The 16,676-nt window shown below is 53.1% G+C and overlaps 1 protein-coding gene across 2 annotated transcripts in view; it reads right to left on the minus strand.

Annotated features, from left to right (window-relative positions):
- Positions 1-16,676, minus strand: part of MMP9 (matrix metallopeptidase 9) — a 43,335-nt gene that overhangs the window by 2,010 nt on the left and 24,649 nt on the right. The window contains exons 1-12 of one of the 2 annotated variants that reach the window (XM_055266333.2): positions 5,473-5,629; positions 4,431-4,663; positions 3,911-4,059; positions 3,492-3,620; positions 3,227-3,400; positions 2,796-2,969; positions 2,232-2,408; positions 1,963-2,118; positions 1,014-1,293; positions 752-891; positions 272-422; positions 72-175 (exon numbers count right to left, since the gene is read on the minus strand). In XM_055266333.2, the coding sequence (XP_055122308.1) occupies positions 72-175; positions 272-422; positions 752-891; positions 1,014-1,293; positions 1,963-2,118; positions 2,232-2,408; positions 2,796-2,969; positions 3,227-3,400; positions 3,492-3,620; positions 3,911-4,059; positions 4,431-4,663; positions 5,473-5,610 (2,005 nt within the window). In that variant the 5' untranslated portion in view covers positions 5,611-5,629. Of the gene's footprint in view, positions 1-71; positions 176-271; positions 423-751; positions 892-1,013; positions 1,294-1,962; positions 2,119-2,231; positions 2,409-2,795; positions 2,970-3,226; positions 3,401-3,491; positions 3,621-3,910; positions 4,060-4,430; positions 4,664-5,472; positions 5,630-16,676 lie in introns of those variants that run through there. The other variant, XM_055266334.2, reaches the window with a different exon arrangement.

The raw sequence follows: 16,676 nt of genomic DNA on the forward strand, positions 1-16,676 counted from the left end.
CTCAGAATTTGACCACTCACTAAGAGGAGCCTAGTGTGGTGTCTCACGAAGGGACCCTCCTCAGCCCTCACCTCGGTACTGAAAGACGTCGTGCGCGTCCAGAGGCACCCCGGGGAACATCCGGTCCACCTCGCTGGCGCTCCGGGGATCCACCATCTGCGCCTTCACGTCGAACCTGCGGGCAGGCGCGGAGGAGACAGGTGCTGAGCCGGCTAGCTGGCGGACGGACGGCGCCCGGGCTCCCCCTGCCGGCGGCCGCGGCGGCGCTCACCTCCAGAGGCGCCGCCCGCTGAACAGCAGCATCTTCCCCCTGCCACTCCGGAGGGCCCCGGTCACCTGGGCCACGTCGGCGCCCAGGCCCAGCTTGTCCAGACGCCTCGGGCCCAGCACCGACGAGCCTGTGTACACCCACACCTGGCGCCCTGCAGGGGAGGAGGGTCACGTCGGTTTGGAGGCGCAGAGGGAGCACGTACTCTTCTAGAACGCGAGGAGGGAGATTCCGGGGAGGCCTTTCCTAGCCCGCGTGCCCGCAGTCCCTGCACCCCAGGGGCAGAGGCGCTAGGTAGAGCGATTCGAGGGCGTGGAGAGGAGGGGGCAGAAACTCAGCCGCCCCTACGTTTGCTAAACTGCGTCCGCCAGGGGGCGTATTTTTCTAAAACGCACAAGACGTTTCGTGGGTTATCGATGGTCCCTTCAGCCTCCTTGACTGATGGGGATTGACGGGACGGCGGAGGGAAATAAGGTAACTAACCAGAGAAGAAGAAAAGCTTCTTGGAGAGCGGCTCCTCAAAGACCGAGTCCAGCTTGCGGGGCAGCGCGGGCCACTTGTCGGCGATAAGGAAGGGGCCCTGCGGCCGGCTCCCCCTGCCCTCAGAGAATCGCCAGTACTTCCTGAGAACGCGAAGAGGGAAAGGACGGGCTCTAAGCCTTGGACACAGGGCCAGTGGGCGGGAAGGGACGGGCAGCCCCTCCGCTAAGCCCCCTCCCGCATCCACACAACCCTGCCTCCTCACCCATCCTTGAACAAATACAGCTGGTCCCCAATCTCCGTGATGGCGTCGAAGATGTTCACGTTGCAGGCGTCGTCCACCGGATTCAAAGGCACAGTAGTGGCCGTAGAAGGGCCAGCAGTGGGGGGACCTGTGGGGCCAGCTGAGGGGGGACCTGTGGGGCCAGATGTGGGGCGCTCTGAGGGGCGGACAGTGGGGGGTCCGGTGGGGCAGACCGTCGTGGGAGCTGTGGGCTGCCGTGTGGTGGTGGTTGGAGGCCGTGGCTCAGGTTCAGGGCGAGGACCTAAAGAGAGACACGGGATGAGACTCTTCCTATTCCTGCATACCTCTGTACCCCTAGAACATCTGCTCCCCTAAGCCTCTCAGTGAGGCCCCCTCTGGCACACAGGCCCCTCCTCACTCAGCCTTCCTTCCCAAACCACAGGACTTTCTTCTTCTTTTTCGTTTTAAGCGACATCCTCTATGGCCCAGGATGGAGTGCAGTGGTGCAATCATAGCTCACTACAGCCTCGAACTCCTGGGCTCAAGGGATCCTCCCGCCTCAGCCTCCAGAGTAGCTAGGACTACAGACATGTGCCTTCACGCCTGGCTCATTTATTTTTTGTAGAGATGGGAGTCTGGCTATGTTGCCGAGGCTGGTCTGGAACTCCTGGACTCAAGCAATCCTCCCGCCTTGGGTCTCCCAAAGCGCTGGGATTAGAGGCGTGAGCCACCATGCCCAGCGTAGACTGGCTTTTGAAGTCACGCCTATCTCTCTCTAGAGTCTCTTTATCGCCATCTCTAAGCACTGACATGGCAGTGACTGGGCCCAGGCTCTGCTTCCAGATAGACTTTGAGGTCCCACCTCTGCTGCACGCCCCGTTCCTCCCCCGACCCCCAACCCCCAATTCTTTGGTACTGTGGCACAGCCACGCCCTTTCCCCTCCTCCTCCCATCCCTGCCCCTGCCTCACCATAGAGATGCTGGATGCCATTCACGTCGTCCTTATGCAAGGGGGGCTCCTCAGTGAAGCGGTACATAGGGTACATGAGCGCCTCCGGCACTGACGAATGATCTAAGCCCAGCGCGTGGCCGAACTCGTGCGCCGCCACGAGGAACAAACTGTATCCTGGAGGGAGAGGGAGCCTGAGACATGAGCGCCGGGCCGAGCCCCCAGCCCTGGCCACCCCACCACCACCACTGCCGGGAACCGCAGCCCCGGAGCCTCGGGACCACGCCTACCTTGGTCCGGGCAGAAGCCCCACTTCTTGTCGCTGTCAAAGTTCGAGGTGGTAGCGCACCAGAGGCGCCCATCTCCGCGGCCCTCGCTGGTACAGGTCGAGTACTCCTTACCCAGGAAGGTGAAGGGGAAGACGCACGGCTTCCCCGCCGAGTTGCCCCCCATCACGGTCGAGTCGGCTGCAGAGACCCAAGGCCTTGGATGAGCCAGGTGGATGAGTCCAATAAGGAGCCAGGGGCCGACCCGACAGGGAGCTAGACAATCTTGGTGGCCTAGGAGGCCCTGTAGAGCACTCCTGAGAAGAGGCTAGACCCGTGGGCGGTGCCTGGGACACTAGACCAAGGAAGAGGCGGCCAGCTGAGCAGAAAAGGCCGAACCTCAGTGGCTGGGGCGGGGCCACTGGAAGTCAGGGATGGGGTGGAAATGTGGTGTAGGTGGGCGGAGTCACGGTGGTCCTGAGGACCAATGAGAGTGGAAAGACAAACTGATGAAGGGAAGGGCCGCGTTTTGGGGGCCAATGCATGATGAGAGGGCGGGGCTGAACCTGGTAGACAGGGCGGAGGTACCTCGGGTCGGGCAGAAGCCGTAGAGCTTGTCCTGGTCGTAGTTGGCGGTGGTGGCGCACCAGCGGTAGCCGTCGGAGCGACCGTTCGTGGTGCAGGCGGAGTAGGACTGGCCTTGGAAGATGAATGGAAACTGGCAGGGTTTCCCATTAGCATTGCCGTCCTGGGTGTAGAGTCCTGGGGCGAGGAGGAGGTGGGAAAGGGGGAGAAGGCGGAGAGAGCACATTATAACCCCCAAGTGTGTCCTGTTCTTTGACCCATGGATGGTCTACAGTTCATCCCTCCTCTCATCATTTCTCAGATGAGAAAATTGGGCCCAGAGTGCGGGAGGGTAAATTGCAGGCCACACAGCACTAGTGGCAGAGCTGGGATTAGAACCCAGGACCATCAAGGGTGGTGGGCGCCCCCAGCCCTCGGCGCGCCCCCACACTCACTCTCGCTGGGGCAGAAGCCAAACCGGTCGTCGGTGTCGTAGTTGGCCGTGGTACTGCACCAGGGCAAGCCGTCGGAGCGACCGTCTGTGGTGCAGGCAGAATAGGAGCGGCCCTCGAAGATGAAGGGGAAGTGGCAGGCCGCGCCATCTGCGTTTCCAAACCGAGTTGGAACCACTGCGGGAGGAGGGGGGACCGGAGTCAGGGCGGCGGGTGATGGGTGGGAGAGAAGAAGGGAATCAGGGGCCAGGAGGACTCAGAATCTCACCTACGCCCTTGCCCAGGGACCACAACTCGTCATCGTCGAAATGGGCGTCTCCCTGAATGCCGGGGCCAGGAGGAAAGGCGTGTGCCAGGAGCCCGTCCTTCCCGTCGAAGGGATACCCGTCTCCGTGCTCTGAAGAAACAGGTCGTGAGGAAGAGGGTTAGCCAAGTACTGTTGCGCAGATTGTGCGCTGCCCAAGGCAAGGGCTCCGAAATAAGTGCAGGCTAAAATCCCGCCTGCGCGAAGCTCTCCCAGCCTGGCGCCCTGGCCCTGTGCACTGTCTGGCAGGAGGGGCCGTATAAGCCAGGGCAGCGCGGGCAGGCAAGAGGAAGCCGGGGCCACTGCTACCTCCACGCTCTCCGTGGTCCTCCCTTCCCTGACCCCGCCCAGGTCTCCTGGATTTTCCCTCCTCACGTTCTCACCCGCGACACCAAACTGGATGACGATGTCTGCGTCCCGGCTGTACACGCGAGTGAAGGTGAGCGGCGTCACCGCGCTCCACAGCGCGAAGGCGCGGGCAAAGGCGTCGTCAATCACCGCCCGCGGCAAGTCTTCCGAGTAGTTTTGGATCCTGTAGGGTAAGAGCCAGAGGAAGGACGTCAGAAGTGAAAGGCTGGAGCGGGGCAGCAGGGACTCCCCATATGGCAGAGACTTCAACATACACAATGCTCCCTGCCGTCCACGCTGTCATCTATAAATCGCTTCCAGACTGTTTTTTTGTCTACTTAGACCCTCACAATGGCCCTGACAGGAGGACTTGGATTGCAAGAGCCATTTCCCTGAAGGAAAAACAGAGGCTCAGAGGTAGAGACGCTCCCCCGGGGCCACACATTAAATAGTGAAACCCAGGGACCCGTCCAAGACAGGACATGTTCACCGCTGGCCCAAGAGCCAGACCCGGCCTCCCCGCCCCACCCCGCTGCCCCCACGGCCCCAGCTCACCAATAGGTGATGTTGTGGTGGTGCCACTTGAGGTCGCCCTCAAAGGTTTGGAATCTGCCCAGGTCTGGGACCCCGCACCGTGGGGTTCGCATGGCCTTCAGCGTGGCGCTGTCCAGCTCACCGGTCTCGGGCAGGGACAGTTGCTTCTGGAGAAGCAGCAGCGCAGGCCCCAGAGATTTCGACTCTCCGCGCATCTCTGCCACGCGAGTGTAACCATAGCGGTACAGGTATTCCTGTGGATGAAGGGACACACACATGCCATATCTCTGACCCCTTTCTCTGCCCAGCTGGGGCCAGGACTCCCTCCAAACACTCGTGGAGGGAGTCTTTTTTTTCTTTTTTTTTTTTTTTTTTTTGGAGAGACGGCATCAGCCCACTGCAGCCTGGACCTCCTGGACTCAAGTGATCCTCTCATCTCAGCGTTCTGCATAGCTGGAACTACAGGTGCACATCACTGTGCCTGGCTATTTCTTTAATTTTTTTGTAGAGACAGGATCTTACTATGTTGCCTAGGCTGGGCTCAAACTCCTGAGCTCGAGCGATCCTACCGCCTTGGCCTCCCAAAGTGCTGGGATTATAGGTGTGAGCCATCATGCCCAGCAGGGACTAGCATTTAATAAAGCATTAAGTGCTTTCCAGACACCAGTGCTTTCTGACCACCCAGGGATCTCCCCTCCTTAGACATCTTCAGCTCCTTCTCACCCCTGGATGCCTCTAGCCCATTTCTGCTGCACAGCTGCATAAGGTTTGCCCCTGTTCACTCCCAGCCTATGCTTACCCCAGAACCCTCCAATGCCTCCCCCACCCCAAACCATTTCCCATTTCCCACCTAGGAAAGCCCCATTGCACATTTCTGGCCATCACTGCTCAAAGCCTCCACAAGACCCCCCATTGTCTAACCCTGGACACCTCTGTTCTTCAGATATGCCAATCACCACCAACACACCCCTAAAGCATCTCCTCTGAGGCCCTGTGTCCTCTCTGGGACACTCAACACCCTCCCGGACAGCCCTCCCCAACTCTACACTAGGTGTTTGCCCACCTCTGCCAGCTGCCTGTCGGTGAGATTGGTTCTCAGGTCTCCAGGGAAGAGCACAAGGGTGGACTGGCGCTGTCTGGGGGCAGCAAAGCAGCAGCCCAGCACCAGAAGCGCCAGGACCAGAGGCTGCCAGAGGCTCATGGTGAGGGCAGAGGTGTCTGACTGCAGCTGCTGTTGTGGGGGCTTTAAGGAGGCGCTCCTGTGACCCCACCCCTCCTTGACAGGCAAGTGCTGACTCAGGGGACAGGGTGTGTGTGTGGGGGGGGGGGGGTGTGTGTGTGCGTGTGTGTGTGTGGCAGCCCCAGCATGAGAAAGGGCTTACATCACCTCTGTCTCTCTCCACTGCCCGCAGTCTCCACTGCCAAGTCAGGCAAGACCCCAGACCCGCAGGAAACCGCAGGCCCTCAGGGGAGGGGTAGGGTTTTGCAAACTGCAGAGCTTGTGGGAACTGTATGAAAGGGAGGGAGGGGGATGAAGCTGGAGGGATCCCCCATCCCTTGGTCTGAAAGCCTTCATTGGTCAGCCAAGGGAAAGTGATGGAAGACTCCCTGAGACTTCTTTCTGAATCTAATGATCCCCCTGGCCCATCCTTGGCCTTTTGCAACACCCCCTCCCAGGTCAGATCTCCTCCCCAAACCCCTCCCCACACTCCAGGCTCTGTCCTCTTTTTCCCTCCCTGACAGCCTTCTTTGACTCAGCTTCCTCTCCCTGCTTCATCTGGGGGCGGAAGGAATGGGCTCTGCTAGGCAGGGCTGGGGAATTCCACTGGGGCAACCCCCTGTCTTCGGCAGGCTGAATCTTTAGGGTAGTAAAGGGGAGAGTAGCAGCCTCTAGAAAACAGCAGACATGGCTTTACTCTCTTCCTTCAGGACCTCGGGCAAATGTCCTATCACTTTGAATGTGTTTCCTCAGCTGTAAAAAAAAAAAAAAACGGGGCGGGGAGGGTCGGGGTTCTTTGTCCCTAAATTGATGTGAGGATAAAATGAGATCAAACATTTAAAATGTTTAGTACACTGTACGTTGTAAGTCCGCAACGGATGGTGGTGATTGGTTTTAATTACCAAGGCCAAGACCCAAGATTCAGGGCCAGGTATGGTGGCTCATTCCTGTAATCTTAGCACTTTGGGAGGCCAAGGTGGGAGGATTGCTTGAGCCCAGAAAGAAGGTCAAGGATACAGTGAGCCATGATTATGTCACTGCACTCCAGCCTGGGCGACAGAGCAAGACCCTGCCAAAAGACCATGATTCTAACTTGGAATCAGCAGACCAGGTTATTGGGCTCTAAGCTGCAGTGTAACCTGGAGTAAATGCCTTCCCCTTTGTCAGCTTAGGATTCTTCAACTGCAAATTGGGGCAGGATATGGGGGAAAATAATCTATAGGAGCCCTTTCAGTTCTCCAGCCCTGCTGCATGCAGCCAAATCTCCAGCCCAATTATCACACTTATGCCAAGCCTCCCTCCCAAGCCTCCCACACCAGCAGGGAGGTGCTCCTGTGACCCCTCCCTCCCTCCTTTCTTCCTAGCCAGCCGATGTCAGGCAGGGTCTATATTCACTTTCTTCAAAGCCCTATTTGGGAAAAACATGCTAACAACTCAACAAGCTGTATTTATTTATTTTCTTTTATTTTTGGGGGGTGTAGTATCACTCTGTCACCCAGGCTGGAGTGCAGTGGCGTGATCTCAGCTCACTGCAACCTCTGCCTCCTGGGTTCAAGCAATTCTCCTGCCTCAGCATCCCGAGTAGCTGGTATTATAGGTGTGCACCACCACGCCTGGCTAAATTTTTTGTATTTTTAGTAGAGATGGGGTTTCACTACGTTGACCAGGCTTGTTTCGAACTTCTGACTCAGGTGATCTGCCCACCTGGCCTCCCAAAGTGCTAGGATTACAGGCATGAGCCGTGGCACCCAGCCCAACAAGCTGTATTTAAAGGACCTACTATGTGCCAGGCATTTTATATGTTTATCTAATAAATGAGACTGTGAGATGGAGATAATTAACTTCCTTTACAGAAAAGTCGAAGTTCTAAAGTTCACTAACAAATGAACATCTGCTTTGCAGTCACGAACTCCTGGATTTCCGTCCCAGCTCTGCCATTTTCCAGCTATGTGACCTTGGGCAAGTCACTTTACCTCTGAACCATAATAATAATAATGCATTTTTTGAGATTTACTGTGTCAAGCACCGTAATAAGTTCTCTATAAGCCTCTCGTTTCATCCTCACCACTTGTAAGGTAAGTTTAATGAGTATCCCTCCTGTTTTCAGAGGGGAAAACTAAGGCTCAGAGAGTTAAGGAATTTGCCTGTGATCACAGAGCGAGTTGATCCACAGAACTAGGGTTCAAGCTCAGAACTGCCCGGTTCTGAAGCTTTTCATCTTTATTCCCATTTACAGGGAACTGTGATGACCCAGGTATAGAAGTGGGTAGGTGGATGCGGTGACAGGGGCAGCACATAAAACCTGGATCCTTCTCCTCTGGTCCCCTGCTACCCACTGAAGGTAAGAGAGGAGGCCCAGGTATTTAGGAATCAGAGGCTAGGACAGGGGACCCAGGAGGAACTAGATTCTAGACTTGGGAATGTGAGGTCATAGAGTAATATGATTTTAAAGGAAGAGATCCTCCAATCTGGAGGATCTTCATCTGGGTGGCAGACACAGGCTTTTAGGAAAATCCATTAACTACCCCCAACTTGCCATCAATGGTACCAAATATGACATACGAATACATATCTATGTATGTATGTCACATATCTCAAACTTAGAACTATTGACACTTGGGGCTGTCGTGTGCATTGTAGGATGTTTAGCAGCATCCCTGACCTCTACCCACTGGATGCCAGTAGCACCTCCCCCTGCCAGTTGTGACAACCAGAAATGTTACCAAACATTGCCAAATGTACCCTGGGTGAGTGGGAGGGGCAGACTCACCCCCAGCTACTGGTATATTTTGATTTTTCTATGTAAAGGGTCTAAAACTTGTATCAGATACTCAAACCATTGTTGATGATCTTCAAACCTTTTAAAGACCATTTACTCAACACATTCTTGTTGAGTTTTTCTGGGCCAATCATTATGCTAAGAATTGGGAATACAAGTAGTGACCAAGATAGCCTTTGTCTCATTGTTCATGGATCTGAGAGTTCGGCATGGGGAGAAATTGAATGAATCATTAATTACCAGAGAGTCGGGCATCACGAAAGGAAAATATATTTATGTATTCCAATTACTCTCATCATGCAATGAGGAAACTGAGGCTCAGAGTGGTCACAGAGCAAGAGCCTGCACTCTGGAGCCAGGCTGCCTAAGTTCAAATCTCAGCTCTGCCACTGACTTGCTGTGTGACAGGGGCAATTGACACAACCATTTCAGTGCCTCAGTTTCCCCATCTGTAAAATTGGAGTAATAATAGTGCTTCCTTCGTGGGGTGGTTGTAAGGCTCAAAGGGTTAGCAAATATAAAGTGCCTGGCACATGGTAATGAGTGTTTGCTGCTATGCTAATTAGGATCACCTTCAGGACAGCCGCTGTTTTTTACCAAATGGGAGCAGAGAGAGAGCAGCCAGGAAATCCAGATCTTGATTCCTGGAGTCAATCCAAATAAGAATCCTCCTTTTCTTAACCTCCCCCACCACTCCCATCAACTTCCTCCTTTACCTCCTGGCTCCCCAACCCCCATCAAGGGGAACTTGGACAGAGCTTGCTTTCAACACTGCAGTGGCAGGAAGTGGTTCTGGTTACCACATCCCCTTCCCCACTTCCCCCAGCCTCTCTTTTTAATACCACAACAGAGTTTAGCCAAGACCCTGGGAGTGAAGGCAGAGAATAGGACATACCCTCAAGTAGAGTCATAGCTTGGACTCTAAGCCCCTCACTGAGGTAGCTCCATCAGGATGGGGAGGGTGCTAACCCTGGAGCCCTGAGTCACTAGCTGGATGACACAGCCCTGCGGGCCACTATTAATAAAAGGCCCCCAGACCAGGGTCAGCCTCACGAGATGAGGAATCTGTCCTGCTATCTAGGATGGGGGAACTCCAAGCCTCTTTCTCCCAAACCTGCCAGAGAGGGGAGGGGTAGCCAGGCCAGAGAGGCTCTGGCAGGATGTGGAGGAGACACTGAAGTCTGAGATGAAGTAGAAAGGTGTGTATCCTGCAAGACATTGCCTCAGGGGAGAGCATCACTCAAGTACCCCACCCCCAACCCACAAACACACCTGCCATCCCTAGCTTCAGGGGAATGGCAATTCCCACACTGACTCTTAGAGTCCCTATTAACTCCAAGTCACACCTCTCACTTATCTGTACTGGGCAGCGTCAGTAAGGAAGCCATAGGGCATAAATTTTGGAATAAGACCTCCTGGGTTCGTATTCTAGTACCTATCATTTATGGGCTGTTGGACTTTAGGCAAATCACTTTACCTCTCTATGCCTCCATTTTCTCATTTGTAAAGTCGGGAAAGAAGCAGACCTCATTTGGAGGTGTTGTAGTGGGGATTAAATGTGATTATACATTGCAAATTCTCAGCACAGTGCCTGGCTCTTAGCAGGTACACACACACACACACACACACACTGTTTAGCTACTATGATTCTATTACTCTAATGCTCTCATCTCAACTTTACAAATTAACATTCATACCCATGGCTCAGAGAAGTGCTTTAAGTTGCTCATGGTCACACAGCTGGTGAGTGACCAGCTGCCTAGGCCTTCTGACTCCCAATCCCGTGCTAAGATCAGGTCACTGGCTCTAGCAAAAAGGAAGTCCGTGGGGGCAGCAGTCTAGGGGCAGGGAGGGGTGGTTGCCCAGAAGCCAGGCTGGAGGAGTTATGTTTAGGAACCAACAGAGGAAATAGATGTGAGGTATTTGGCTGAAATATGTAGGATAAAGAAAGTGGGAGATAAAAAAGGAAAATAAGAGTGAGGTAGCTGGCGGGGCAGTCATATAAAGTCATTTCAGGGTTTAGTGTTGTTTTACTTTGGACAACAGATGGGAGGGGTACCGTATTGTCAGTAATCACAGCCACCAAAGGTATAAATCTGGTCCTGCTCACAATGGGGAAGAGGTGGCAAGAGGACTTAATCTTTGAGAAATACAAGGTTAAGCATTCAGCGGGGGCTCAGTCCCCTGGGCAAATGGATGGAGAGAGCGCTGGGGAATGGCTCAGGAGGAAGTCCATGTGGCACACAGGGAAACCGGCACATATTTTGACCCTTTTCCAAGCCTAGGTTGAGCCTCTGCTCTTGGGCCAACCCACTTTCTCATACATCTTCCAGTTCAATTGTTCTCAAACTGTGGTCCCAGGACCTTCTGCAGCACCTTAGAACTTAGAAACACAAATCCTCCCCATCCCAGAACGATTGAATCAGCAACTCCGGGGTGGGGCCCAGAAATCTTTGACCTAACGAGCTAAAGATTTTGTTTGTTTGTTTGTTTTCGACACAGAGTCTCTCTCTGTCGCCCAGGCTGGAGTGCAGTGGCACGATCTCGGCTTACTGGAACCTCCACCTCCCAGGTTCAAGCGATTCTTCTGCCTCAGCCTCTTGAGTAGCTGGGACTACAGGGGCCGGCCACCATGCCCGGCTAATTTTTGTATTTTTTAGTAGAGACGGGGTTTCATCATATTGGCCAGGCTGGTCTCGAACTCCTGACCCCGTGATCTGCCCGCCTCGGCCTCCCAAAATGCTGGGATTACAGGCGTGAGCCACCACACCTGGCCATTTTTTTTTTTTTTTTTTTTTTTTGAGACAGAGTCTTGTTCTGTCACCCAGGCTGGAGGGCAGTGGCATGATCTCAGCTCACTGCAACCTCCACCTCCCAGGTTCAAGCAATTCTCCTCCTTTTGAGCAACTGGGACTACAGGTGCATGTGGCCATGTCCGGCTAATTTTTGTATTTTTAGTAGAGACGGGGTCTCACTATGTTGGCCAGGCTGGTCTCGAACTCCTGACCTCAGGTGATCCACTGGCCTCGGCCTCCCAAAGTGCTGGAATTACAAGCGTGAGCTACTGCGCCCAGCCCAGCCAGTGATTCTGATGCATGCTCAGTTTGCGACCTCTGCTGTAGCGTAGCTTCATCCCTACGCTGATAGGGAGGGCATTTGACCCCATTTCCAGATGAGGAAACTGAGGTTCAGAAAGATGAAGCCACTTGTCCAAAAGCCACACAACTCATACCAAAATCAAGTGGGAATCTAGGCCTTTCTGACTATATAAAGCGGGTGCTTCTCACTACAATATTATAGCGGGGGGTGATGTTCAAATATTTAACAACCAGGTCCTCAGGAGCCCTAACTAATCAGAACTGATTAGGTCCAGGGTCTGGGGAGATGGGGAGGATGATGCTTTGAACTTAGAAAGTTCAAAGCAGCCCCAGTTACAAGTGGATGGGGAAATATGTCAGTATTTTATTTTTGAGACAGGGTCTCGCTCTGTTGCCCAAGGTAGAGTGCAGTGGCACAATCACGGCTCACTGCAACCTGTGCCTCCCAGGCTCAGGTGATCCTCCCACCTCTGCCTCCCAAGTAGCTGGGACCACAGGCACGCTCCACCACACCTGGCTAGTTTTTGCAATTTTTATAGAGATGGGTTTGCCATGTTGCCCAGGCTGGTCTCAAAATCTTGGGCTCAAGGGATCCACCTGCCTCGGCTTCCCAAAGTACTGGGCCCTGCACCCAGCCATGTTTCAGTATTTTTACAACCAATGCTGCTATACCAGTGCATACCGGCTGCACACCAATCCTGACTATGGTCCCCTTGCTAGAAGGAGGATCTCCTGAAGCTGGCACTGGATGGTGGGCCCGCAGCTAACGATAGCCCCAAAGCAAACACAGGTATAACAAGTGTCTCGTGGGAATCCTGTTCAGCAATGCTTCTCAAATTTGATTGCACATTGGAATCACTCAGGATTTTCTTTTGAATACTGATGCCTGACTTTCACCTCCCCTCCTATAGATTCTGACTTAATTGGTCTAGGGTGCAGCCTGAGCACTGGGAATTTTTTTTAAGCCAATTCTAATATGCATGAAGGGTTAATAACATTGCTATACAGAGCCCCGGAACCTGTAAGTCTCCAGATTAAGAACGCCTTGTTTGTGTCAGTATTTCCTAAGTCCGGGGACTTTTAAAAAACAAAGGTTCTCAAGAGATTCTGATTTAGTAATCAGTATGATCTGGAAGTAGATGTTAGCAAGCTCCTTCGGTTTAGAAATCACTGATAGGGACAGCCGCTGCTGGCTGTGTTCACTGAGAGGTTCAGCGATTCTACCCCCTCTCTCCCACCCACCACCAACATAGTTGAAGCAATCGAGTACACTTTGCCAGGAAGTATCCAGAACCAATTTCCGCCGCTCTTCCTTCCCCTGTGCCACGGAGACATTGCTTCAAAGAACACGCTCTGAAAAAGAGCCCAAGACACCCTCCCAGGAGAGTCATTTCCGACTGTGCTGCTGCAGAGCCCCAGGGCTGCAGGCTGGGCTGGGCCTACTCTGATTGCCTGTTTTTCCCATTAATCCTGGGACACCCTCATTTAGATGCGATCTGCGTATATTTGCATATTAAATTCCAGTGCCCCCTCCCATTCCCCCCACCCCTGTGGCATGTTAGGGGAAAACAAAAACTAATGTATTCACAAAGCCTGCTGAGATGTGTTCGAACCTGAACTTCACGCAGCGCTAGGACTTTGATACACCTGAAGCCAGGGGCGCTGGGATGCAGGGAAGATGGCACAGTCTCTGCGTGGATGCAAGGAAGGCCAGTGGAAGGGAAGCGCTCGAAGCTTCCCAGGGTCTGGAAGTAGCAGTTCCAGCCCAGTTCCTGATGAGAGGCAATGCGGGATTTCTCCAATGGGAAAACACGGGGAGCACGTGGAGAGGGGGCGGGTGAGATTCATGGGGGACCTGGTTTGGAGACCATCCATAAGGCTCTCTCAGCTCCAACCATGGGCTCCATAAAGAGGCCAACTAGGTGACAGCTGGTGCAGTGGAAGGGGATGGATGCTGGAATCTGGCAGACCTGGATTTGGACTTGCACTGTGTGACCTTGGGTAAATGACTTTCCCTCCCTGAACCTCAGTTTCTTCATCTTTGTAATGGGAGTTAAAATTAAGCTCATTATATGGTCATGGGAGTCATGTCTTTAACCAATCATGGAATTATCTTTCCCAAGTCCCTTCTGAGATTGGGAAGGAATCTGCTAATGAGTGAATCTTGGGGGGTGGAGGGGCTCCAGAAATCTACACCTGCATGGCAAACGGCCTCGAAATTTAAAGGCTCTGAAACAACAATTTATTGTGACTGTATCTCACTATTCTGTGGGTCAGAAATTTGGACAGAACACAGCAGGGCTGCTCCTTCTGCTCTATGATGCCTGAGGCCTCAGCTGGGGGAGTCAGCTGGTGGCTCAGTGTGGACTGGAAAGTCCAAGGTGTTTTACTCCCATTCCTGGATGGATTCATCATGTTTTTATTTTTTATTTTTTGAGTCAGAGTCTCACTTTGTCTCCCAGGCTGGAGGGCAGTGGCACACACATAGCTCATGGCAGCCCCTAACTCCTGGGCTTAAGTGATCCTCCCGCCCCAGCCTCCTGAGAAGCTGCTACTACAGGCATGCGCCACCACACCCAGCAAATTTTTTGTTTGTTTTTGGCAGAGATGGGGTCTCACTATGTTGCTCAGGTTTGTGTCAAACTCCTGGGCTCAAGTGATCCTCCTGCCTCAGCCTCCAAAAGTGCTGGGATTGCAGGTATGAGCCACCACGCCTGGCCTATTAATCATGTTTTTTCTTTTCTGTATTTTATGATGCTTTGACATCCAGGGGCCTTATGGACCCAAAGAGGGACTGCCCCTCCTAGGGATAGCTAATTCCTAGAGATGGCAATCTTGCCTGGGAGCACCTCTTAATGTGCAAACCAACCAATCTTAAGTCCATAACCCCCATCCACCTCCTACCTCCTTTTATCAGCTCCTGCAGTTCAGGATGATGCTATCCCCCATCCTAAATCATCTTGCTTAGGTACTAGACAGCCAGGGACCACCCCTATAGCCCAGTACCCAAGGGAACTGTTCAAACTAGCCAGTCCTAAACCCATCCAACTCGTCTACCCTGCCTTGCCTATTCCTTCCCACCAAAATCACAATGAAGACTCTGACCCACACTTCCCCCTTCCTCCTTCTGCCTCCTGACTGACCCTGGTACTTCCCCATGTGGCCCTGTGTGCCAGGGCATGCCCCCTCCTCTTGAGAACTGTGGTTAACCAACTGTCTTTCAATGACAATCATCTCCTGATCTGTTGGCCTCGCCATACCTGAATAAAAACAAAATCCCAGGTACAATTTAAAACATGGGGGTCAGCTGGTGCGGTGACTCATGCCGGTGATCCCAGCAATTTGGGAGGGTGAGGTGGGAGGATCGTTTGAGCCCAGGAGTTTGAGACCAGCCTGGGCAACATAGCAAGACCCCCATCTCTAAAATAAAAAAGAAAAATATGTATATAAAACACTGCGGTCTTGGCAGAGCTAGCTGGAAGGCTGGGCTGTAGTGTGCCCTTCTCCCTTCCCCATGTAATCTCCATGTGGTCTCTCCAGTCAGTCTTCATACGGAGTGACTCAGGGCTCCCAGAGACCAAGGCAGAAGCTGCCAGTTCCCTTAAAGTCTAGGCCTAAAGCTGGCATAGTGTCACTTCCACTGTATTCTATTGGCCAAAGCAGTCACAGGCCAGGAGAGGAAGATAGAGCCCAATTCTCTATCTCCTGTGATACGAAAGGAGTATCACAGAGCGTGCAGCCATCTTTAATCTTCCAGGGATGGAGAGGCATCCTCCCACTAGAAACCTCCCCCGGGCATCAAGGATGCAGACATGTGACTGGCTTTGGCCCATAGGATGCTTCCCCCAAATCTCTGAATCTTAGGAGACTACTGGATTGATGTATGAGCAGAGCCCAGCAGTCCTGAGGGTCCTCCCAGGCTGCCCTGCTACACGTTCCTGATCATGCCTACTGCGGACCAGTCTCCCTCGACTCCAGCTCACCTTCCAAGCTTGGCGTTGAGCCTTCACATCGCTGCTGTGAGCCTCCAGAAATCTTTTCAGTACATTCCTTTTTGCTTGAGTTAGCCTGAGCCAGTTTTGCTTATTTAAAACCCAGGGCCCCCACTAATACAGGACCATTCTCTTCCTTCTCCTCACCCACTGAGTGCCTGGCTTTAATGGAAAGCACCACTGGCCTCATTTCCTAAAGCCCCCTGGATAGCACTTGTCGAGGTCCCAGTGGCACCTCCAATGTCACCTGGTCCAAATCCAGTCCTCCCCAGCCCTGCTCCTCCCTCTGGGCCCCTCCTCCGGCTTCCTATTCATGGCTTCTCTTCCCAGGCCTTCCCAATTTCCAAATCACCTGTGTAGAATCTGATAGCCCCCCCACAATGACATTCAAGTAACTGACAACCTGGACAATCCTCTTTAATCCAGCCCCTCTGTATTTATTTGCTTGCTTGGGCTGCCATAACAAAGTCCCACAGGCGGGTGGCTTAAACAACAGAAATGTATTTTCTCATAATTCTGGAGGCAGAAGTCCTAGATCAAGGTGCTGGCAGGGCTGGTTCCTTCTGAGCCCCTCTTCCTGGGTCTGTAGATGGCCGTCTACTTTCCTTGTCTTCGCATGGTCTCCCCTCTGTGCATGTCTGTGTCCTAATTTCCTCTTCTTAAGGACACCAGTCATATTGGATTAAGGCCCATTCCCATGACCTCATTTTAACTTAATTACCTCTTTAAATACCCTATCTCCAAATACAGTCACCTTCTGAAGTGCTAGGGGTTAAGGTTTCAACACTGAATTTTTTGGGGGGAACACAGTTCAGCCTAGTACACCACCATGCTCTGCGTTTCCACTGCCTCTGCCTGAGCTTCAGCCTTGCCACCTCTCTCCTGTTTTTGCAATAGCTCAGCCCCTCTAGCACCCAGCACCCAGCTCCCTAGTGCCTCCAAAATAAACGCTGAACTCCTTAGCCTGGTATCCAAGGCCCTGCTGAGCCTGACTCCAACCTGCTTTTAAAGTCATCATTGCAGTGAGGGCCAAGAAAGATGGGAATGTTGTCTAATGGCTTGCTACTCAAAGCGTAATTCACGGACCGGCAGCATTGGCATCACCTGGGAGCCAGTCAGAAATGCAGAATCTCAGGCCAGACCACAGACGTACTGAATCAGAATCTGCCTCACCTGCAT

This window comes from Symphalangus syndactylus, chromosome 24 (assembly GCF_028878055.3).
Source record: "Symphalangus syndactylus isolate Jambi chromosome 24, NHGRI_mSymSyn1-v2.1_pri, whole genome shotgun sequence".
Classification (NCBI taxonomy): Eukaryota; Metazoa; Chordata; class Mammalia; order Primates; family Hylobatidae; genus Symphalangus; species Symphalangus syndactylus.